This window comes from Diadema antillarum, unplaced genomic scaffold (genome assembly GCF_040938485.1).
Source record: "Diadema antillarum isolate AM-2024a unplaced genomic scaffold, OU_Dant_1.0 seq00000164_RagTag, whole genome shotgun sequence".
NCBI lineage: Eukaryota > Metazoa > Echinodermata > Echinoidea > Diadematoida > Diadematidae > Diadema > Diadema antillarum.
This window is the reverse complement of record NW_027271235.1, coordinates 217705-242070: the sequence shown is the minus strand read 5'-3', so window position 1 is coordinate 242070 and position 24366 is coordinate 217705. Positions and strand designations below refer to the sequence as shown.

The 24366-nt window shown below is 38.0% G+C and overlaps 1 protein-coding gene across 1 annotated transcript in view; it reads left to right on the top strand.

The window, feature by feature from the left end:
* Positions 1-24366, top strand: part of LOC139728107 (inactive phospholipase C-like protein 2) — a 172845-nt gene that overhangs the window by 118914 nt on the left and 29565 nt on the right. The window contains exons 6-8 of the mRNA XM_071639070.1: positions 1020-1141; positions 5077-5140; positions 23724-23817. Coding sequence (XP_071495171.1) covers positions 1020-1141; positions 5077-5140; positions 23724-23817 — 280 coding nt within the window. The remainder of the gene's footprint in view (positions 1-1019; positions 1142-5076; positions 5141-23723; positions 23818-24366) is intronic.

Sequence of the window (24366 nt, the reverse complement as noted above, 5' to 3'; positions counted from 1 at the left end):
ACGAATCACAGCTGGATCATGAATTTAACAACACCCGAAAATGTCGCCAGACGCTAGAGTAATAGTACATTTAATTTGGCGTAGGTGTCAATTCCTGAAAACAACATCTCGAAAAACGTCTGTGACCTCCTCATTCGCAAAAATATGTGTACGTGAAAATAACAGCGTATGCAGTACTTTGTAGGGCCTAGATCTCACATTTGTGACCCTGCACCTCAAAACAAACAAAAAGTCGCCAGACATGAATTTCTAGTTAAGACCATATTCTGAAAGAGAAGACTTTGAGCTTTAAAATGATGTATAACTCAAAGCAAATGGACTCTCCTAACCTATCTAAATATTGGAAAGAAAGCACAAACTCAGGAAAAGTGTGAACTGAGAAAAGAGGCTCTGAAGTACAGTGTCTATTCAAGCGCTTAATCTTTACCAAACCGTGCTGGCGGTGCGATGAATGGGACAAACAACATTAAGTAAACCACCAGAGTAACAACAATGAAGGGATTATTGGATTAAACTGAAATTAAGCATGTCTCATTAACACACTCTGTCCATAATTAATGCCAACTTTCAAAGCAGTAGCACTATCCTTTCAAAAGTTATTAGAGTTGAAAGCGAAGAGTGTGGACAAGGTTTTTCAGAAATGAAAAAGGGATTCTAAAGACACACCTAATCACACTATTCTACCAAATATGTTCGAGATAAACTGCTAAAAAACACACTTTCCTGCCCGTTTTATGATACCAAACTTTAGCATAATGTAAAAGAAGACCCGCTCCTTTAGAAAATATGAAAAAGTCAAGTTCCGCTAGGTTGACCCATTTCACTTATTTTCAGTCCTCACGCAAAATCAGTGTGTGCGACTTTATGTTCGTTTTGAGGTGCACGGTCACATTTTGCAACATTTGTTCCTGAAAGGTGTATAATATTGATGGTATGAGGGGGGAAAATATTTGAAAAATATTATGCTACAACTACTTTTATACTCTTTTTCTGTTCTCCATTTTTTTTCCTTACTGTAGGAGATGACTCAACCCAAAGTCCAGGAAGGTAGCAGTGGTCGCCCCACACTGTCCAGCACTGAATTCTTGGAACTCTTCAAAGAGATGTCAACGAGACCAGAAATCTACTTCTTGCTCGTACGGTAGGGGTCAACTTTTTCCTAAAAAATTTCCAGTAATTAAAAGGGATTGGATAGTTTTGATTGAGACTTAACTTCAGGTTTCTAAATTGTAACATTTTTTGTTGAGATAAATTGAGAAACCTCTTATGAAATGTGAAAGAGCGTGTAATTTTAAGAGGAATTCAATGTTTATTTGATGAAAATTAGTTTAGAAATGACCGAGATATCCAAAACAGAGCAATCCTAATAAAAGGTGGGACCCACCTTTTGTTATGATCACTTTGTTTACTTTGGTTTTGGATATTTGAGCCTTTCTTAAACCGATTTACAGTTGTTCATCAAATAAACTTTGAATGCCCTTTAGAATAGCATGTTCTGTAGTATTTTATAAGTGGTTTCTTGGTATCTTGCAAAAAGCTAAAAGTCCAATTCTCATCTCTACCAATACTATATTATCCCTTTAAGGAGGTGTGAAGTGGTATCAACTATTAAAATGAAATTGTATGAAACTTGCCTATATGGTGCGCAGCAATTCCCTGTCATGTTTTTTTCCCCCCTGTTTGTTGAAACATTGGCCACAATAGTATGGAATTTTGAAAAGTTGCTTGTACGGTGCAGATCAATTCTCACCCAGAGGGTTTACCAACCACAGCATATAGAAACAGTCACGTGGGAGTGACTAGATAAAAGTGTAAAAAGTTGCTTGTATGGTGTAGAGCGATTCCTGCCACATTTTGCCAAGTGAGTATTCATTAGACCAGTGACGACGACATAGACAACAACGGCAACAATAACAATAACAAATATTTTAACAATAACAATAACAATAACAATAACAATAACAATAACAATAACAATAACAATAACAATAACAATAACAATCACAATAACAGCAACAACAACAACCACCACAACAACAACAACAACACCAACAACAATAACAGCAACAACAACAACAACACCACCAACAACAATAATACAATTTTGAGCGGCTGTTTGTATGGTGAGGATCAATTCTCTGCCAAAAAGTTTTACAGCAGGGCACGGGGACAGTTAAAGGACAAGTTCACCTTCATAAACATAAGGATTGAGAGAATGTAGCAATATTAGTAGAACACATCATTGAAAGTTTGAGGAAAATCAGACAATCCGTTCAAAAGTTATGAATTTTTGAAGTTTTTGTGCAGTACCCGCTGGATGAGAAGACTACTGCAGTGTATGAATAACTTAGATGTCACATGCGTACAACAATATAAGGAAAATGTAAAGAAAATTTCACAAAATTCCATCTTTTGACAAAAGTACACATTCCCCTGACCGATAAATGTTATGGGTAATATTATTCCCCCTGCCTTTAGAAAGAGGCAAGTCAATTGCTCTTTTATTATGCGAAAAAAGTGAAAATATGTTGAATTTTCTTTTATATTTTCTTTATACCGTTGTACGCATATGACTTACAAGCTGTAGTAGTCTCCTCATCCAGCGGTTCCAACACAAAAATTTAAAAAATTCATAACTTTTGCATCGATTCTCCAATTTTCCTCAAACTTTCACTGATGTGTTCTACTAATATTGTTGCATTTTCTCAATCCTTATGTTTATGAAGGTGAACTTGTCCTTTAAGTGGCAGCAACTAAATGCACCTGTTATAAGTTGCTTGTATTGTGGAGTCAGAGCCATTCCCTGTCCAGAATGATTTGGTGCTCTGCCTAGTTTTATCTCTGACAGTATACTAGCATGTAGAATATGCAAAAGTGTATGAATTAGCTTTCAGTCATTTGTGTGTTCTGGTCGATGGAATCCCATTTTCTTTGCTCATTTTTCCACTAATAATTTTTTTTTTTTTTTTTCTGTGTACATATTGTAATAGATAGTAGCAACAAATGAATGGAATTTTAAGAGTTGCTTGTATGGTCTGAATTAATTCTAAATCAGGTCTTACATTAGCACTTGAACTCAGTGGCTACAGTAACGATATAGTTGAAATATTGATTGTAAGTGGCTAGTATATGGAATGAAGGTGTTCTTTCCCAGCACATTGTTTTGTTTTGTTTTTTAACCTAAGTTCATTGGAACAATGTCAACTGCTAAATTAGATTTTGAAAGGTTGCTTGTATGCTGTGAATCAATTCTCTACTGGTCAGTTTAATCTCAGTGCGTGGGATTGGCAGCAACAACTAAATAAAATTTTCAGAAGTTGATTCAATCAAACCATGAAGGTAATTAACCAGGTCGGGAAATGTAGCATTTGCAAATTGAGTTTAGAGAATTGAGCCTGATGCTGTGTATACAAGAATACCCATATGTCCTTGCAGACACTCGCACCCACCCACCCACACACTCACAAACACACACACACTCACACACACACACACACACAGACACGCAGACAGACAGACAGACAGTATATATAGACACATATTTACTTGTATACCTATGCATGTACAATGCTGCCCCGATATTAACCTGCGGAAGACGAGTTCTGAGTATACTGTAAAAGTGGTTTCTTTCGCGTTGGTTTTATTTTCGCGCTTTTCGCGCTTTGAGGTTGAACCGCGAATTCAATATCGCGCGAAAATGTTTTCAACTCGTCGCTTGTTACAATGCTTCATTGCCGACCGCAAATTTAAACACATGCAAAAAAGTCGGAACCGATGGAAACTGCGAAAGTTTCTGTGCGCGAAAGAAACCACTTTTACAGGACTCCGGCAAGTGTCTATGGAAGATGCGTGTTGTAGCAAAATCAGCCCATCCTCAATGGGTTAATAAACCCTTTAAGTACCTATTCCTTTTTGTTGTTGTTGTTGTTGCTTGTTTGTTTTGTGTTTTGGCAGCCATGGCTAAGATGTTTAATACCCTCCAGTTCCTGGCATAGTGAAGACCTGAGATAATTCACAGGGAGTTAGCTCCAGCAGAAGATGCCTTAAAGGCAAACCAGATGAATTAGAATGCTGAGGAATGAACCTGACCGCTAGAGTCAGTCAGGCATACCATCCAATCAGCCAAAATCACCAGGCTTAAGACAACAAGTGCGTGCCAATCACAGGGAAAGCATGCTTGTGACACGGTGGCATGTGACTTCAATATGAGTATTACACATTGAGCAGTGAAGGTCAAATGAGGCATTATACGTGTTCTGCTTTTATTCTTCTTTATATTATTTTCTCATCCGTCACTTTACTTTGTGCATTTGTTTTGTCTGAATCTCAAAGGAGCACCCTTTGCCTTTGAGACCCGCCACAACAAAAAGATCTGAAAGTCACTGACGGCTGAGCCAAGAAAATTGAGTTTGAAGTTGATCCAAATTGGTCAAAACAATCAGATTTCTGTTTTTGGCATAATTTTGTAGTCTAATGTTTTGTCTATCATCTGCCGAAATTTTGAAGCTAAATGATCAAAGGAAAGGCAAGAAATAAATGTTTTTCTGCGCCATGATTTTCTGACTTTCATTGGAACAGAAACGTGTCCGAAGATTTGGATTTAGCACTGCAGATAGACTCCGCCCCTAGCAAGAATGGAGTGATCTTATTGGTCAGTGCGTGGCATCCTGATTACTGATTGGTCGTGCGTGGACCGCTGCTGCTAAGTTTTGATGAACGTGGTTTCTAGGAGCATACTTTCTATTGTCAAGAGATGAAGACTGTCTTACCTCCCCTTGATCACAATTGTGTCGGAACGAAAACTTTGAAGGTAGTTTTCTCGAAATGCAATATATCCTAGACCACTCGACATGCTCTCATAAAATCATCGATATCTCCGCAACTGAGTACTTTTATGAGTCATGTTGTTTGTGAAATTAACATGGAAGAGTAAGGGAATAATGTCACATCATTTTCAGAAAATCGACCTCCCTAGACTTTCAGATCCTTTTGTTGAAGCGGGTCACATTTGTACTACCAGAACAACTTCTTGTTCCAACAAATTTCTTTCATTCTAAACCTTCTCTCCATCCACAGGTACTCTAGTAGTGAGTTCATGACCTTGGATGACCTCATGATATTCCTGGAAGCTGAGCAAGGGGTAAGTTTAACCCATTGAGTGCTTTGAGTACTGATTGATACAGAAAACCCCATAGCATTCTACACACTGTCTAAAGACCCTGGTACAGAAAGAGTTACGTACTATTCCACATGTTGTCACTATGAAACTCTATATCAATTCATTTTCTGCATGGATGAAAGGTTTACTTTGTATTGAAACTTTTTTTTTTTGGTTATCTATGCATGAGACGAAAGAGTGAAAAACAAATGAACAAACAAAATGAACTCTTAGTCATGCTTTGCCTTCTGCCTCAGGCTTGTCCTTTATCATAGCACTGAAAGTTTTGTCATTTCCAGGTGATACGCTCTCATTTTGTCATCATTACTATAAATGAACAGGCATGAGATTTTTCTCAGAAATATTATCTATGTTTTGAAGGAAAAATCTGAGGCAGAAAGACATGATCTGACATTTGGTAGTCTAAATTCTCATCACAAATCATGAAAGTAGACAGACGCATTAAGAGGAAAGAGAAGGTATGGAGATAAACTTGAAAGAGGACCATCTTGCTTCTTGATGCAAAATTAGCACCAGAGCAGTCACAACGTTTAGAATAATATGTCTTGTGGTTATATTAGAGGTAAGCTTAAAGTATACAGTGCCGCCTAGCAACTAGTACCTGTCAAGAAATAACTCCAAAATGCCATCAAATAACCAGGGGATAGTGTACTTGTCAGTCAAGACTTAGCAGCAAGAATAAACGAATCCCGCGCCAGCGTCTCGCCGGAATTATACGAGGAGATCGTTTGGGGAGTTACGCCACTCGCGGTGATTAGCATCAAGACTCCCGAAGTTCATTTCCACAAAGCCGATTTGACGTATCTGGAGAATGTCGGCCAATATAAAGAGAGAAGAAAGAGAAGAGGAGGAGAGAGGGAGAGAAAAAAAAAGGTAGAAGAAGAAAAAGTACAGATCACATGTGGCTCTCCTTTTACCAGTCGGCGGAATCAAATCTTCGATACCTCGCCAGAAACTGCAGATCTCGTCAAACCAAATTACCATCTCGACAAATCTCATTTACTCCACAAAGAATCACAGTAATTGGAAAGGAAAAGCAAGTTTCCTCCATACGAGCAGAAAAAAACAAAAATAGAACACAGACATGCAAAAAAAAACAACAAACAAACCTTGAAAAGCCAAAGGAAGACATTACAGTTATAATCTGTGTAATAGTGTTGTAATGAGTTGCTATATCTTCCCCATCACTATTTTTTTCTTTTTTTAAACTGGTTAAGGACTGGCTGATATTGCTGTAACTAGCATTTCTCTATTAAAGACGCCTGTTGAGTATACTCTGGACTGGTTTACCATGGGTTAAAGTACAACTGACGTCTTGGTGCAGTTCATTCACCTATAAATATAGCAAAAGAATCTATCAAAAGTACACTTTTCCTCTTTTTTTTTCTCTCTCTCTGTTCATCTCTCTATCTGTATCTCTTTCTATCATGCTCTCTTTCTCTCTCTCTCGCTATTTCTGTTTTTGTTTTTTTCTCTTTCTGTTTTCTCAATTTTTCTTTCTTTTTTTTTCTTTTTCTTTTGTCTAGCTTGTGTCAGCTGCTTGGTACAGTACAAAGAAGGTACCGACATTGGGGGGTAAAAAAGAAACAGTTCTGCTTTAACAATGTGTCTGGTATCCCTCCAAGAAAAAGCAAATTATAACAGCTTTTTGAGGAGAACAATTACAAAGAATCAGAGAGAAAAAAAAAAGAGAAGGCAAAAATACAAAGCCTCATGTGCAGGTGTGATGTACGCTTTAATGCACATATTAGCCTGATGATATTATGATATGTTTCCATAAGTCTGGATATTTTGCCTTGTACTAGTTTTTATGGCAGGAAAGGCAATCACGCACACACACACACACACACACACACACACACACACACACACATGCAGAATATAGTGTCCAAAGTATTCACACCTTGTACCATAATGCTGTTCACATTAACACTAATCAAGATTAAATGACATCAAAATACTTTGTATCGAGTCAATAATAAACTAATTCCTGACAATTTCGCGAGTGGTTAAATTCGCAGTTGAGGAGTACTGAACTGTATGGAGAATTCTATGTGTACGTCGCATTCATATCAGGATCAGAATCAATATTTTCATGTGTCTTTAATTTCACGAATAGCACCTAACTCACGAAATTTGTGAAAATAAAAACCTCACGAAATATTCTGTATATACGGTATCTTCTGCCAGTATTCATATTAACCCATTAGAGAATAGACATGAGTATAATCTGGCAGGTGTCTATGGGAATTGCATGTTACAGCATAATTAGCTGGTCAAGCAATCAGCTAATGATATTAAAACCAAATCAAAGCTTCAGAGCCTGTAAGTTCCAATCTGATCTCTGTAGATAGATTTTGTGGTGGTCAATCTTAAAGGTCAGGGTCTTGGACACTCCAGTTGTCCAGTCAGTGGTCAACAAATCAATAATGAGTGTCTGGTATCCCTTTTAGCCAGTTTCAAATTCTAGCTAATGCCATGGCTGATATTGGTTTCAAGAACTTGAAGTGTTTTCTTGCATTTCTCTATTTAAAGAACTTTACTAACTGTAAAAGTGGAAATTTTCGCGCATTTCGCGTAATCAGAAACTAGCGCGAAAATAAAAGCACGCGAATATTTTTGCTTGCCATATGTTCCTGTGCGTGATGTCTTGATTCCGCGGAAATAAAAACACGCAAAACTCTTCTGACCCGGCCAAGCGCGAAAAATTAGTCGCGCGTAAAAATACCCACTTTTACAGTAGTTTACTTGTATTTTTCTTCATTTTACTTAAAGGGATGGTGTAGTTTTAGTTGAGATCTGGGGACCGTTTCATGAAACTTTTTGTCAGTGATTTACACTGACAACTGTTAAAAGCTACTGAAATCCTTGCGTCTGATTGGCTGATAGCAAATTTGTTGGTGAAAACCTCCGACGAACTTGTTGATGAAACGCCCCCCTGGCTGCAGGTTTCCTTCTTATGTTTGTGAGATAATGAGAACCTCTTCTGAAATATGAAAGAACATAAAAGCCTAACAGGAATTTAAAGTTTATTTTATGATAATTGGTTTTTTGGAATGGTTGAGGATCACAAAAAAGCAATCCTTATAAAAGTGGGACCCGCCTTTTATCAGGATTGCTTTGTTTTACTGTGTTACCTCTGCTAAGGGAGGAGGTTGTTTTCATCAGCGTTGGTTTGTTTGTTTGTTTGTTTGTCCATGTGCAAAATAACTCAAAAAGGTGGTAAACGGATTTGGATGAAACTTACAGGAAAGGTTGAGAGTGACACAAGGAACAGATGATTAAATTTTGGTGGTGATCCGGAAATTTTTAAGAACGGTTTGTGGAGATTGGTAGAATGTCATATGCATGGACTGAAGCCTAAAGTTTTCACTACTGTACCTAAACTGTATTGACCCGCTGTTACAGTGTATGAGTGAATACCAACCATACTGCTCACTTGAAGTCCATTATGGTGGTGATTTGGGGGGCATTTCATGAAGCATTTTGGTCGGATATTTTTCTGACAAACTGTTACAAGCTACTGAAATCCTTGCATCTGATTGGCTGACAGCAAATTTGTCCGACAACTTTGTCGGACCAAATGCTTCATGAAATGCCCCCCAGTAGTAATCTTATCCTAAGACTTTCTTTGTAATAAAAGGTTGATTTGACTTATGCACAAATGAATGCTGTTGGGAATTAGCCAAAAAGTGGATGAAGAAAGAAAACAAAAACTGACAGAAGGAATGTCAGTATTGACTGAATGAGTGAGAGGTAGAAGCTCATTGGGCAGAAGAATGGGAAACGAATAAGACAAAGATGGAAAAGAGAATGAAGGTATGGAAGCTAGTAGATCAATGAGATTGTGAAAAGAGATAGTAAAATGAAAGAATAAATGAAGAAGAAATTATGGAATTGGCAACAGTAAGGCGCAGCTCAAGAGCCGAAAGAGAATTTTTCAAAAATGGAGAAAAGATATGAATAGGACCAAATAGGAGTGACATCACAATCAGTGCAGAGAATAGGTGGATTTCTTGGTAAGCACTGTGTATTGCAGAGTGTATGAAAGGCGCGTCTTACACTCTGGCTTGCGTATGCGGAAGCGCTGCAGTCATGTGCGTGCACAGGAAGATGACGTTCCACCGTCCAAAGAGACGAATCGGACACTCTGCCTAGGAAATGCCGTTGGTTCGTCATTTTCAAGTCCTCTTCTTTTGCCGTTTCCATTTCTCTCACGAAGAGGCGCAAATGCGCTCTCTTTTTGCCTGCAGCCCGTTCAAGTGGGTTTCTTCTCTTTCTTTCTCTCTCTCTCTTTCACTTTTACCTCAGTACGGGAAGGCAGGGTATAGAGCATAGGCCCTCTTGTGGATTGTGTCCAGACGAAAGCCGCATCCGTGGCTGGGGATGAGCGATTGATATTTGTTTTGTTTTGTTTCTGTCCTGTGTGGTTTCGCATCCTTCATCCTGCCGTCGCTCTCGAAAAGAATGAGTAATTTTCCACCATCGCAGTGTGGTGGACTTCGCCTCTGGAGGATTGGTGTCCTAAAGCAAACTATCAATAGGGCATAACATATGATTTATCATCTGTATGTAGCGTTCATTCCTTATGCTCGACAAAGGTTTCCAACAGGGTTAAAAAATGCACATACAGTACATCCAACGAAAAGGTTAGAATTATAGAGGGAATTTACATACACATACAGTGTATAAGATTGAAATGATATTGAAAGCTCACATTTAAAAAGATAATAAGATAGTTTTATCCTTATCTAAGATTTGTCTTTGTGCAATCCATTACCCCGCCCCCCTCCAAAAAAAAAGAGTCGAATCAAAGGAAAAGAGCTAGTGTTGACCCCAGTATGTGTCATTGCCATATTAAGCAAGAGGTCAGAGGTCAAATTGTTGTGCAGTGACATGAATGCAGTCAAATTTCATGCTGGAATCTATATTAGATATTAACATAGTTTGTATTCACTTGCATTGAGGTTACTCATGTAGTAGTTTTGCTATAAAGTCTTCCAGAGCCAACCACAGAATGAGTGCAGTCTATTTATATTACACATTTAATTCCATGGTATCCAATGAGTTCATTAGTGTCATTATTTTTCATATTTTTTAATATCTATCTAAATGTGCCATTTACTGATTAGGTGTGTGTGTGTATAATATTTCTTTGTACAAACGTGTGAGTGGGTGTTTGCATAGATGTATTTGTAAACACCTAGAATAGAATATTACAACATGTCCATTGTATGCATTATAGTTTCTGTATATTCTTGCTAGTGTGTATTTCACCCTAGACTATCCAAGAAACTATGAGAAGGAGTAAGAAGAATTGTACAATTTTAGAAGTAAATATATGGCATCTTATAGTATCAACTCTGCATAGAATTAACTGTCTTCTGCGGTGTTTGTATTCAGTATGTTTTATGATCTACTCCTGTCCACACATTCTTAAAAGTTAGTGTACTTTTCTTCTTCTTTTGCATTTTAAATGCAAAAAAGAAAAAGAACTACAAAACCTCCCAAAACAAACAGGAATGTTGAGTTAAAGTAATTGGTTGTTATAGGTGAATGAACTCGCTGCCCTGTAAATTTAATCGAGTCTGGCTGTCTGTTCCAGTCCAATAAAAATTTGACAGTCCGTGAGATATTGGTAAATCAGGACGATCTTTTTCTTCATAAAATTCAGTCATCATGTAAAGAAATCACCCTCCCTCCCTCCTTGCCCTTTCCCTCCCCCCCCCCCCAAAAAAAGTAGGGAAATACTTTCACCCCGATGGTCTAATTGCCTTCTCATAAATTCTAGCTCCAGCCTGTGTGAATGATTTATGAAGAGTGCCATGGCGCGCAGCTCTGTTATCCAATCTCAAGCTCTAACATGCAGATATCATCTGACTCAAAATGTCACACTCTGGAATACCGATTTCAAATCTGTGGTGAATCAATTTCAGAAATTGTCTGACGTTGCTTGCATGGGCTGTAGGATGATGTTCAAATACATGAACAATAAACAAGCACACAAGAATAAAACCCTAGCAGTTTTCGTTTATTTAATTTATTTTTGTTTTCATTGGGGAGGGGCTGTCATTGTCAGTCGATCTTTAACCCGGTGAGGACGGACTGGTTTGATATTTTCCATAGACAACTGCCCGAGTATTCTTGGGACTCGTCTTCAAAGGGTTAATAATAATAATAATTATTAGCATTTTTACCATGCTTAATACATGGTTTCTAAGCGCCTTACACATATCATAATCATATCAAAACATAATCTTACATATCATTCAACATAACTACAAACTCTACAATAATCAACATTATCATCTATATAGGACGTTTTAGCGGCGCATTAAAAACGCGTATTGTAGGCAGCTCAATTTTTACCGTTCAATATCAGAGCATATTGAACAAAACGCATAGGCCAACATATTAATTCTCCATAGGCTACCGTTGTTACTTGCCGTTCAAGATCACACCATATTCAATTTGATCTCGTCTATTGCGCGAGCGCTTGCTACTAGTGCGCGTCATTACAATTCACAAGCGCGCAATTATCTTGCTACAACTGTAGTTGTTTGTTTCAAATGCAGTTTTAGGGGCTTCCCCTTTTCAGCGCTGGGATGTGACTGCCGAGTCAACTTCCAAGACGAGTGGAAGCCGAGTAATATTGTGCAGTTTATGCTTGCTCTGCTTGATTGTATAGATGATAATAATTATATCGGATGGCCTTGATTCATGGAATACCAGGGAATATTGCACTCGTTAGGGCCAATATTGCATTCATCTTCGATTCGTGCAATATTGGCCCTAACTCGTGCAATATTCCCTGGTAATCCCATTCATAGCCATCCAATATAATATAATTACTCAATATACTCTGGCAATAATCAAATACTGAAATTAGCATAATTCATACACACAAAAATAGAAAAAAAAAAGGTAACATACAGAAACATGAGATCATTGGAAGTTCAAATTATATTGACTTCATTAAATGTGTCTTCAGGAGGGTCTTAAACGTATCTAGTGAGGATCTGATGTTAAGGGTTAAACAATTATGCTGAAAACATTCACTGCCTGTTTTCTTTTAACACTAAAGGACGTTCAGCTAAGAGTCATTTGAAGATGAAACCATTTATTAGAATTGCATCCTTAAGATGTAGCTCAGCGGTTGTCATGCATTATCATGCTGCTCTTGCATACATGTAGCTGCTATTGAAGGAGGCTTTGTGAAAATTTTCTTATTTTTTCGTGTCTAGATTAAAGAATATAAAACCTGTCACTGCTTCAGAAGTAATATTAATTTTCCAATTGAGCTGCATGTGACACATGTGTTTCTCCCTGATTGTACTTTGGAGTCTCCCTCATGTGGAATGAATGTAGGCACTCCTACTGTAAGTTTCTACTGCTGTTTTATGGGGTGCCACCATCATGTAACACTGCCGTAGATATGTGGTTAAGACCACACATGTAAGACCGCAGGCTTCTGTGCATGCATGAGGTCGCAGGTTCAAATCCCAGGTTGGCAGGGATGCCTTTTTATCGTGGCGCTTTAATCTCATCGCCAAGTCCTTAGGAAGACACTTAGAGCTGTCCGTCCCGTGTGTAAAAGAGTCATGTTCAACGCATGTAAACGCACCCACTTGACTTCAGTCATACAGGGTAGGGAGAAATCCCAGTGAAGTGGTCAAGCAGGCTTAAAGTGGCTGTAGCACTCAAGTGGTGAGGCCTACTGGTCATAGTCACTTACAGCTGACTCTTCACAGGCTTAGAAGACTAGGAGATTTTCTTAGAGTTATTGTAAAGCAAGAAATTCGTGTGAAACGGAGATGGCAGCCTCTTTTTTAGAACAGAGTCGGTGGCCTTTTTCGAGGTGTGAAATTATTGCAAATTGCCACTGGCATTCAATGTATAAAGTGTAGACAAGAACCTTTGCTTGCAGTTAACACTTGCAATTTTGCAAATCTAGGCTCTCGCGAAATGATAATGAAAATGTGAATGCTAATTATGATAATAATTCATGAAAATAAAGATGATAAACTACTACTATACTAATCATGATTATAATGATGATGATAATACTTGTAATGATAATGAATACCTTGATATGATAATTGAGGAATTATAGAATGTGTTTCACTCCCACAATTGAATGTAGATGATCATCTTTTCAGGAAAAGAACATACAATAGATATCAGTGTCCATTGATCTCTGTGGATTGTTTTTTAAACATGCATAAAAATGTCTTTTTTATTTGGCAATTAATCATTCATTACCCTCAGATTTGCATCAAACCATTGTTTCACAACATATGAATTGAGCAGAAGCTTTCTCTAGAATAGTAAATTTTGTAAAGATGATTTGCATTCTATCAAAAACAGAGCAAAATAGTTCTATCAAAAAGCACACAGGATATTTCCTCTCTTGACAGGGATACCATGCTGCCTCTGCAGTTTCACTTTAGTTTCTTTTGAAATTATTTTGTTGTCTTGTCTAGTGGTTTGCGCTAGTGTTTGGTACAGTAATGCAATTCAAAGACAAAAATCCACCAAGATGGTTTTGTCATCCCGCTTCCCTGTTAGATTGCTGGGAGCAAATTGTCTCAGATGACACTACAACGGATTCCATTTTTCTATTATCACATAGGAAGATTGTCATTAACATCAGACTTGGTGATATTTCCTTATTTGTCCTATTTTTGTTCTTGTTTTGTCTTTGTCTTTCCCAAGTATGATTTAAAGGGACACTTCAACATAATGTTGAACCCAATGCAGTCACGATCTCATGAGATTGTAGGTAAGAAAGATAAGAAAGCTGTTCGGTGAAGAGTAGTTGGGAAGTTTAAGTGCTTGAAGACTAGTCCTGAATGTGCTCAGGGACAATTCTTGTGAAAATATGTGTTATTGCAAAACTAAGTCTCCTTCAGTGGGTTAGAATAGTGAAAGTGAGCAGAACATCATCACCGATCTACAAAATTTCCTGTAGACGTAAGTTTCATCTTTCTTTTTGGATTAGCATCACTTCTTCTTCCTCTCAGAGAAATCTCATTCATTCAGAGGATTTGAAATTTATCAAGTCTTGGCTGGAGTTTACTGCAGACATTCTAATGACATTAATTTCAAACCCTGCATTTCTTGAGAACAATTCTAGGATGGAATTTAGGAAATGCATTAAATCCTCGTAATATCAGGAAGGGTTGTACAATAATTTGGCAGTTTTAAAGAGAAAGAGGGCCTTTCATCTTTCAGATGTGTTGCAAATTTAAGAAATGATTTGAATTGAGAGAGCTAGTGTCATTTTAAAAGAGTATAGTTGTAACAAGCAATTAAACATTGAAAACCCAGTGGTTCAAATGAAAGGGAATTCATTACCTTCGATATGAAACAATGACAATGAATGATAATGATTTTGAATAGATATTTTGAAGATGTATTCAGCACTGAACCAGACAAATGTGGGCTTTTTCCAAGTTGATGGCGTGAATAAAACTAATTTAAATATATTTCTCATGAGTGGGGGATTCCAATTTATGAAGACACATTTTTTTTCTTTTTTCTTTTTACTGATTCACTGAGAAGTCTTTCCTTCCCATGTAAACATACATGTTTATTTCATGCCTTACATTTTTTTTTAAATCAAAACAGTGATGGTATGCACATCTTTATTGAAAGGGTAGAGTATTAAAGGTAAATGCTTACTGCACTATCTTTGCACACGCTGGAGACCTTTCTTTGTAATCATTGACACATATACCTTGAAGCTAATTGGCAATGAATAGGATTTTACCTAATCTCTGTAATCGTTACTGTGTCAGCACGGCCTTCTTTAAAGCTTATCCTATTGAGGACAGGCTGATTTTGTTACAACACGCATTTCCCATAGACACCTGTCCAAGCATACTCGGGACTCGTCCTCAATGGGTTAAGGGACTGTGCTATACCTGAGTTGGCTTGCTAACCTTACAACTAGGTCAAGTCTGGATTGATTGCAGAATGCTGATGAAAAGAGAAAGAAAAAATGGCGAGTGAACTCCATGCCTGGGCACGCAGAGGGTTAAAGGAATGCTGCCCTACTTTGGCAAAAGGAAGCAAGTAACAAAAGTGACATTTCTTGTAAAAGAGCAAAATGTGTCTGTCATTTACACTGAAATCAATGGACTATCATGATGTCTTATCTAACATATCTGCTAGTAGGATGAGTGTTTCTGCATGAAATTTGGCCCGGAAAAATAGCTTATTATGTGAATTATGGAAACATCACTAACTCAAATCCAGCTGGTATGTCACTTGCTTCCTTTTGCCAAAGGAGGGCAGAATGTGCCAAAAGGGCACAATGGACAGTCTCATCTCTCTACAGAGAGTGGAGCTGACCGGGGAGATCTTTAAAGGACAAGTTCACCTTCACAGACATGAGGATTGAGTGAATGCAGCAATATTGATAGAACCCATCAGCAAGAGTTTAAGGAAAATCGGACAATCCATTTAAAAGTTATGAATTTTTGAAGTTTCTGATTAGTCACTTCTGGATGAGAAGACCACTACAGCTTGTGATGTCATATGTGTACAACGATATAAAGAAAATATAAAGAAAATTCAAGATATTTTCACTTTTCTTGCATAATAAAGGAACACTTAACTTCCCTCTTTCAAAAGGCAAGGGGGAATAGTATTACCCTTAACATACGTCAGTGATGAGTCCAGGAAATGTGCACTTTTTCAAAAAGTAAAAGTTTGTGAAATTCTCTTTTTATTTTCCTTATATCGTTGTACGCATGTGACATCATACACCGTAGTAGTCTTCTCATCCAGCAGTGACTGTGCAGATACTTCCAAAATTCCGGATTGTCCGATTTCCCCCAAACTTTCACCGATGTGTTCTAATATGTCACCAGCGACAACGGTTTTAGGCAAAAGTCGGGCATTTTGAAAATTCATTTTTTCACTAAATCACATTGCCCATTTCCTACGCTTTGCATTGATATAAGATACTTGCATTCTTCGGCACCATAAATGGGCATGGAAAGCGAAATAAAATGCACTTTTTAAGTTGTTAGCCTGACAAATTGCGAGAAAACGGGCTTTGAAGATTCACCTCTTTCTCAAAGACAATCTCCGAGCGGCGATGCGAGGTGAGAATCACCCATCCGTACAATGGTGCCAATCGATGTTAAGCTCCGCCTGTAGCAACCACATCGCCTTCTGATTGGCTCACTGAGAGAGTCAAATTTCCCGGGCATTCTTCCTAGCAGCTCAGCGTATGGAGCCAAAAAACAATGCGGTTCGCTCGGGTTTGTTTTACCATTACGTCTTTCAAGATGGCGGATACGATAATTGCACGGATGGTGTACATGTGTATGGTGCACGCATTACGCAATGGCATCCACACGCCATGACCATGCGCATGTAACAGGAGCGGGTGGCGCATCCACACATTTACAAATCGCTTTTTCATTGTTGTTGATTTGATTTTATCATTGCCGACCCTTTTGAAGACAGATACATGACAGTGCTGGCAAAGGTCATGCTTCCTGTTTGTTTTGCTTTTACAAGCCGTGCATATGTTGCCTTGTTTGGTGGTGTTAATTATATTAAAACAAACAAACAAACACGACTCGTTAGTTTCGTGCGATCTTGATGTGTAGTATTTGGATATAACTGGTTTCATGTGACCTCTCCTTTCCTCTCATCTACCTTCCCATGAGTCTGTCTGCTGTCATAATTTTTTCTACATGTACAAGTAGACTATTGTTGTTGTTTTTTCTTTTCACACGATTACGTACATGGTATTTGTTTCACTTCCGTTGTCGAACATTGCGGTAGAATAGTTTGAATAGAAAGGCAAACGAAGAGCACGCACTACAGCGTATAAACCACTATAGCAAGAACAACGGAGCATGTAATCACATGCACGCGTGGACAAAGCATTCCCCAAACGCTGCAACTGGTGTCTCCGAAAGCCGAATTATGTAAATGTGCGTAACGCATCAGCCAATCGCATGCGAGACCTTGCGCCGTAGCAACGCTGGGGATATTGGCGCGGCGTTCAAAAGAAGCTCGAAACTGACGAGTGCGATCCAACATAGGGCGCTTAAAATTCCATTTTCGATAGGAAAAACGTAGTCTTATGCTACGAAATTTAGTGTAGGTGTAGAAAACATATCAAAGATTCGATTTCTGCAAAAAACCCAAATCGACAAAAATAATGGTAAAGATCTTTGTACCCCGCCTAGGAGGAAATTTGCTATTGCGACTTTTGCCTGAAGCCGTTGTCGCGGGTCACATATTATCGCTGCATTCACTCAATCCACACGTATATGAAGGTGGACTTGTCCTTTAAAGGGAATGGCTAGTAACCGATCAGTGGGAATCAGTGGGAATGCTGAGGGATGATTGTTCCAATCCTTGTGGGATTCATTTAAGAGTACATTATATATCTACTGTTGTGTGAAAATAATTTGCTTCAGAACGGTCTCATATTCAAGTAATGTGCGGATTAATGCCCCGTCACTGACCAGGGACGCTTACCTGGAAACATTAACTGCACATTACTTGAATATGAGACCATTCTGAAGCAAATAATTTTCACACAAGAATAGATATATAATGTACTCTTAAATGAATCCCACAAGGATTGGAACAATCATCCCTCAGCATTCCCACTGATTCCCACTGATCAGTTACTAGCCATCCCCTTTAATGAAAGGGGAAAGCTTAGTGCCCCACTTCCCATCTTGTTGGAGGCTGGGAGTAAGTTGGGGTGGACCCCGTTTCCCCCGGAAGGAGGATAGATCGATATGCAGCGATGGGAGGGTGAGTGATATTTTGTGTGTGGCCACGGTCTCCACTGGCCTTGTGAAGTATTGGGGGGAGGGGGGTGGCTTTTCTTTCATCGAGGGACTAAATTATGCAGTGCTCTTCTTCAAAACCAGGCCACCACTCATTCTGCCAGTTTCTTTGCAGTCAAAACAGCCTTCACTGTACTTCCTGAGCTAGTCTGGAGACAGATGAACACGCATACAAATGAATGATAGACACTTTATGAGGCAGTTGCAAACATACACACACACAGACAGATGGAAAAACATACAAATGTGACATACACCCACACAAACACTCACCCATTTTATATGGGACCATTATCCAGATTATGCTTAAATAGGAACTGAGTCATGATGCAAATAAAACTGCTGTAAAAGAGAAAATTTTTGCTCATTTCATGTGACCAGAAAGTAGCGTAAAGTTAAAACCAAATGAATATTTTCGCCTGTTGTAGCATCGCTATCAAATGCCTTGATTTCACAGAATGGAAAACATGTGAAATTCATCTTACCAGATCGAGCTTTAAAAATTCCTCATGTAAAAATGTTCACTTTTTCAGTAATTTCAGTACTCATATACAGAGCTGAATTATGAACTTGCTTTACCACCAACTCTGCTTTTTAAACTGCATGCAGGTTGTGCTTGTCCAACTGATGAATCTTTGATTGATATTTTTTGTTTTTTAATGAACTGTATATGTTAAAGTTTAGGCAATACACATGATGAAGTCCTACACAAGAAACTTCTGAGTGTATGGGACTGTATCTTTGTGAATACTAAACTTTGTGATTAATTTTTAGACGGTTTGATTTTGCTACAACACAGATTTCCCATTAGCACTTGCCTGAGTATACTTGGGACTCGTCCTCAACGGGTTAAACCTATAGAAACCAGTTATTATGAGAGATGGTACAGAGATGCAGTGCATAGTATTTAGCATATCTTACCATTTGCAGTCAGGAAGTTTTGCCCTATTGATCTCTGCCTGCTATAGGAAGCGGCACATTTTGAGCCTATCACCACGGGAGATAAAAGGGCCGCAGTCATTTTGAGCATTCTTTGTGTGAATGCTCACATGAAAGAGTGGCCGGTCTCCTTGGGTGTTTGTGTGTGTACATGTTGTGGACTGAGTTGGGTTAACAAAACTATGTGTTTGTACACACACACACACACACACACACTCACAAACCAAAAAACAAAACAATAACAGAAACGACAACAAAGTTCTATGTTATTTCATTAGACAGCAGTTGAATTTTGTCAGGTGAGAGGCAGAAGGGAACTGTCGCATTCTACGATTTCAGCTTACATAAAAACAAAGCAATCAATTTTCTTGAAACAAAAAAGTTCACTTAATCCAAAATGGGTAGATTTGTAAGCATTCTTGTAAATATCGAGCAAAATTGGTGCTTTAGTGGTCTTGATTTTTAGCAGGTTACACTCCAAATAAAAATGAAATTGTTAAACTGCTATGTAGAGGAGATCAAGCTCTACAACATGATACCAATAACTCAATACTCCCAAAAAACTGCGATAACGCCCTTCGTGGTTCCAAGTCGACGAATTCCGCTCTCATGTCAATGAATTCTGCTGTGATGATGATGATGATGATGACAATGACAATGATGATGATGATGATGATGATGATAATGATAATTATGGTGCAATGCTGATGATGATGATGATGATGAGGAGGAGGATGATAATGATTGATGATGATGGTAATAATGATACTAATGATGATGATGATGATGGTGATGATGATGATGGTAATAATGATACTAATGATGATGATGATGATGGTGATGATGGTGATAATGATGATGGTGATGATGGTGATGATGATGTTGATGATGATGGTGATGATGATGATAATTTTGATGATGATGATGATGATGATGATTTTGATGATGATAATTATGATGATGATGGTGATAATGATGACTAATATAATGATGATGAGGATGAAGATAATGATGATGATGAGGAGGGTGAAGATAATGACGATCTCATTGAATATTTGCATGTGGTCAACCAAATGGGGAAAGAAGCACATTGTTATCACTTTCTTCTCCATGTGAAATGGTTCGATGACATTGTACTCAAATTTCCGACCCTCCTTCACCGTCTGGCTAATTCTAAATATAGCTGGATCAAGGAGTGGGCTCCCATGGGTCTAGCTAAGAATTTACATCCAGTTGTCAAGGGATGAATCTAGCTGATACTTCTGTGTCTGATTGGAATATATAATCCACTCTCACAGAGGCTGAACTTCAATCTCACTCAGCTTGTTCAAAATAAACCAGTCCATTTAGTGATTCTTATATTTTTGTCCTTCCTTTGCACCTCTCACTGCCTTTTCCTCTTCTTGGCAGCCATTTTTGTTCTTTAAATATACTTCTCTTTATAATATGTGCAGTTGTTATTTCCTTTCACTCTGTTTCCCTGTCTTTGCGTGGATTTTTTTTTTTGTTAGTATTTTGTATTGAAATTTATACTTCACTCAGTTTTGATTTGTAACCAGCTTTGATTTGTTTTGTTTTCCTTTAAACACATTACATTTTGTTTCCCTAACTTGACATTTTACTGCAATCAGTTTTTATGGTTCTTTTTTTTTTCTTAATACAATCTTTACTTCTGATCTTGATTACTCCTGGGGGGCATTTGATGAAGCATTTTTGTCCGACAACTTGTCAGACAAATTTGCTCTCAACCAATCAGATGCAAGGATTTCAGTAGCTTTTAACATTTTGTCAGACGAAATATCTGACAAAACGCTTCATGAAATGCCCCCCTGATATCCCCTGTACTGTGTTCTTTTTTTTTTTCCTTTACAACTAAACATGATGCTTGAAGAGGTAAATTCACACATGATTAACCATGGTATTTAATACCACAATAATTTGTTGTCACTATTTTCATTGGCAAAATATGAACCCGTTGAGGATGGTTTGATTTTGCCACAACACGCATTTCCCATAGACGCTTGCCCGAGTATACTCGGGACTCGTCCTCAATGGGTTAAGGTAATAGATATTGCGGTATTTCAGTCGGTGCAGTTCTCATTCACGAAATACCATGGCATTTCTGGCCAGAAAATACATTTCTTTGAGGTAAGCATAAACGTATGTACAGATGTAGCTCCTACTGGGAGAAGACATGAATTGTGTCAGGTCATGTAAGAAATACACCACTGTACGATAGGTGATATTTCATGACACAATTCTCACTCAAATGTAGCATGCCTGTTTCGGTCAAGTTTGAATTACCATCACCGTAAGTGCCATGCTATTTTGCAATGTGTTTTGCGATCTATATACTTTGTGGAGTATTTACTTTCACATTGCCAATTACCTCGTGAAATACAGTGATATTTCAAGTAGGCCTCCTGTGCATTGAGCTGTACGTGTGAATAGACCTAATGACATATTTTTGCAGCCAAATAAAAACACGCCATTTTTTTAAAATTATTTATTTCTTTGTCAGCGTTGTACCCTGGGTTACCAAAAATGTGTAAAAAGTAATTTTTGCCCTATTTTGTACACAAATGTTTTCTTGTTTGTGATTATGCAACAATGTATGCATGCTAATAATAAAATTTTGCTCTCATTTACATGCTCTGATGTAATCTTCACTGTTTAAAATTTGACATGGAAGGAATATCGGAATTTGGATCGTTATAATCGCGCCGATATATGCCGGCGCTGATGATGAGAAAATAGTCACCATGACAACATTGCACAACTGTTTGATAATGGACACGAGATGGTGCTACACAGCGACGAACCCCAGCTTACAACGATACCCCAGTGTACGTTGTGCCGAATCACATAAAAAACAAAACAACTCCATATCCCCCCCCCCCCCCAAAGAAAAAGACTCTACAGTTGTATCATCAAGAGGCTTACCCTATGCTGCTTGGTATGCTCTTTTGTTCCTCCTCTAACTCGGCGTACATTGAACCTCCCCCAGTGTTGGACAGAGGCTTTTACGTCTCATCTTTCTAATTCCAAAATGGTAATATCAAAAGTTCACGTAGAAATCAGGGAGAGGTAAGCTGAACCTTGAAGTGCCAAATATGAAGAGACAACTTCAGAAAAAAAAACTATACAAAATAGACACATAAATCAAAGCTCCTGTACTCAGAAGGTTGAATGTAATATATCAATTTGGTATTCATTTGATTGGGCTCAAAGGAACACTCATGAATATATTTCAGGCCCATTTTCTATCTCCGCCTTTTTCACGTTGTTGTTATGTTCATGCAGCACCAGTGTGCGTTGTCTCATGAGCAATTTTGCAAGATATGTAGAGCTGCCTGTCATATGGACATTGACCCCTTTTCCTCGAGATAAAATCCTGGCTAGCTTCCCACAAAGGATCAGTACGGATAATATGTAACAATTTCGAGGGAGAGCTTCACTTTTCCCCAAGTCACCTGTCACACATTATCAGGAGGATACTTCCGCATCGTGTGCAGAAATCAAAAACCTTTGAATTGCTCATTTTGTCGGTTCGTTTCACCAAAGTGCTGATATATCCTTTGAGCAGTCAAGTCAAATATGTTTCAGTATTGGGGGGAAAAAAAGGGGGAAAAAAAAAAGAAGTAGAAAAAGGGAAGAATATGATAGTCAAGCAAGATAGAAAGAGAGAGAGAAAAAAAGTTAGAAGGAAAGTAAGCAAAAACAAAAACAAAAAAAAAGAAGAGAGGGAAGTGTGAACAAGAGAGATGCAATTATATATGTAGAGAGAAAAAAACAAACCGAAACAAAACAGGAAAATGGCATTTTTTTCTCTTTCTACTTATTTTCTTTGTTTTTTGTACTCCCTCACTTCATCTCTCTTTATTTCTTTGTCTCTGTTTTTTTCTTTCTTCTTTACTTTCCTTCATCATTTCTTCATCTTGCTGGCCATTACTGTAAAAGTTGATATTTTTGCAAGAGTAATTTTTTGCGCTCTGCCAGGTAAGATGAATTTTGCGTGTCTTTAATTCCATGGAATCAGGACATTAACGACAGCAACATAATATGACATGCAAAAATATTTTTGTGCTTTTATTTTCGCACTACAAAGCTTCTGGTTGCGTGAACTTTGCGAAAATCTCCACTTTTACAGAGTATCTTTCTCTTTTCCTAACAAGGTAGCATATAGTACACAATTTGATACTTTTCTCTATGGTGATATCACATAGGGCTAAATATGCAAAAATATCCTTATCACAAACCAAAATCACATACACTGCTGAGAAATTCATTTTTGAATATAATCTTTTGTTCAGATTTTGTCACAAAATTACACAAGATACCAAAATAGCTGTGAGTTTAACAACACGCATACAGAGAAGAAGATTATCTGAAATACATTTATATCATAAATCACCCACGAGAGAATGATCTGGGTTCAGCTGAAGAAAAATTACGAGAAAAATGTCTCTTGCAAAAGACCACAAAACCTCTCAGTCGACACATGCTATTAAAAAGGCAGTTTGTTATCTACGACTGACATTGACATCCAATGAATGAATGTCTTCCTTTAATAGGAGATCTGTAATTCCTGAAGATTAACTGCTATCTTCATCAAAAAGAAAAATCTCTCTTTCAGATGGTTTGAGTATGGGGGTTTTAATCCTCAGTAGTCTGGCCTAAACATTGCATCTCCTTCGTTTCCACGGTGACACAATGAGACATAACACCTCGCACTGACCACTTGTTGTTGTTTTATTTTGTCCTATCCTCCCCAGATGACCGGAGTGACCAAGGAGAAGTGTCTGGCGCTGATACAGCGGTACGAGGTGTCCGAGGAAGGACGACAAAAAGGCTACCTGGGCATTGACGGTCAGTCCTGTGTCCAGGCAAATATTTTGCCCTGTGTTCATTTCTGTAAATGTCCCATTAAAAGTCAACTGATTTTCACACACAACTGAACAACATGTCATAGTATTGCCTTCAGTAACAAATGTCTTCAAGGCAGGGGGAATTGATAACTTTGGGGTCTCCAGAAGGATTACACCCATTACTTTCTCATCCCCCATGCTGTTTGTTGTTGTTGTTGTACTTTGTGTGTGTGTTCAACTCGGAATTCAACCATTCATCAGATTGCTCAGAAATCCTGATTGGTGGAGTATATCATACTTAAAATGTATTTATATTCATTGAAAGTAGGTTTGAGTCGTGCATTTTTCCCCTTTTTTATGATTAACCTGTTCTGTCTACCTGACTTACAGCATTCATGCTTTTACCGTAGCGGATTCAAAGCCTATTTTTGTAAAGCTGTACCTAGTAGAGGTTGGCTATCTTACTATTTATCTAAGAGGTTTTAGGAAATATGGTGCATACTATTGACAGGCTTACGAATTTGATTACTTTGAAAAGTATACTCTTACC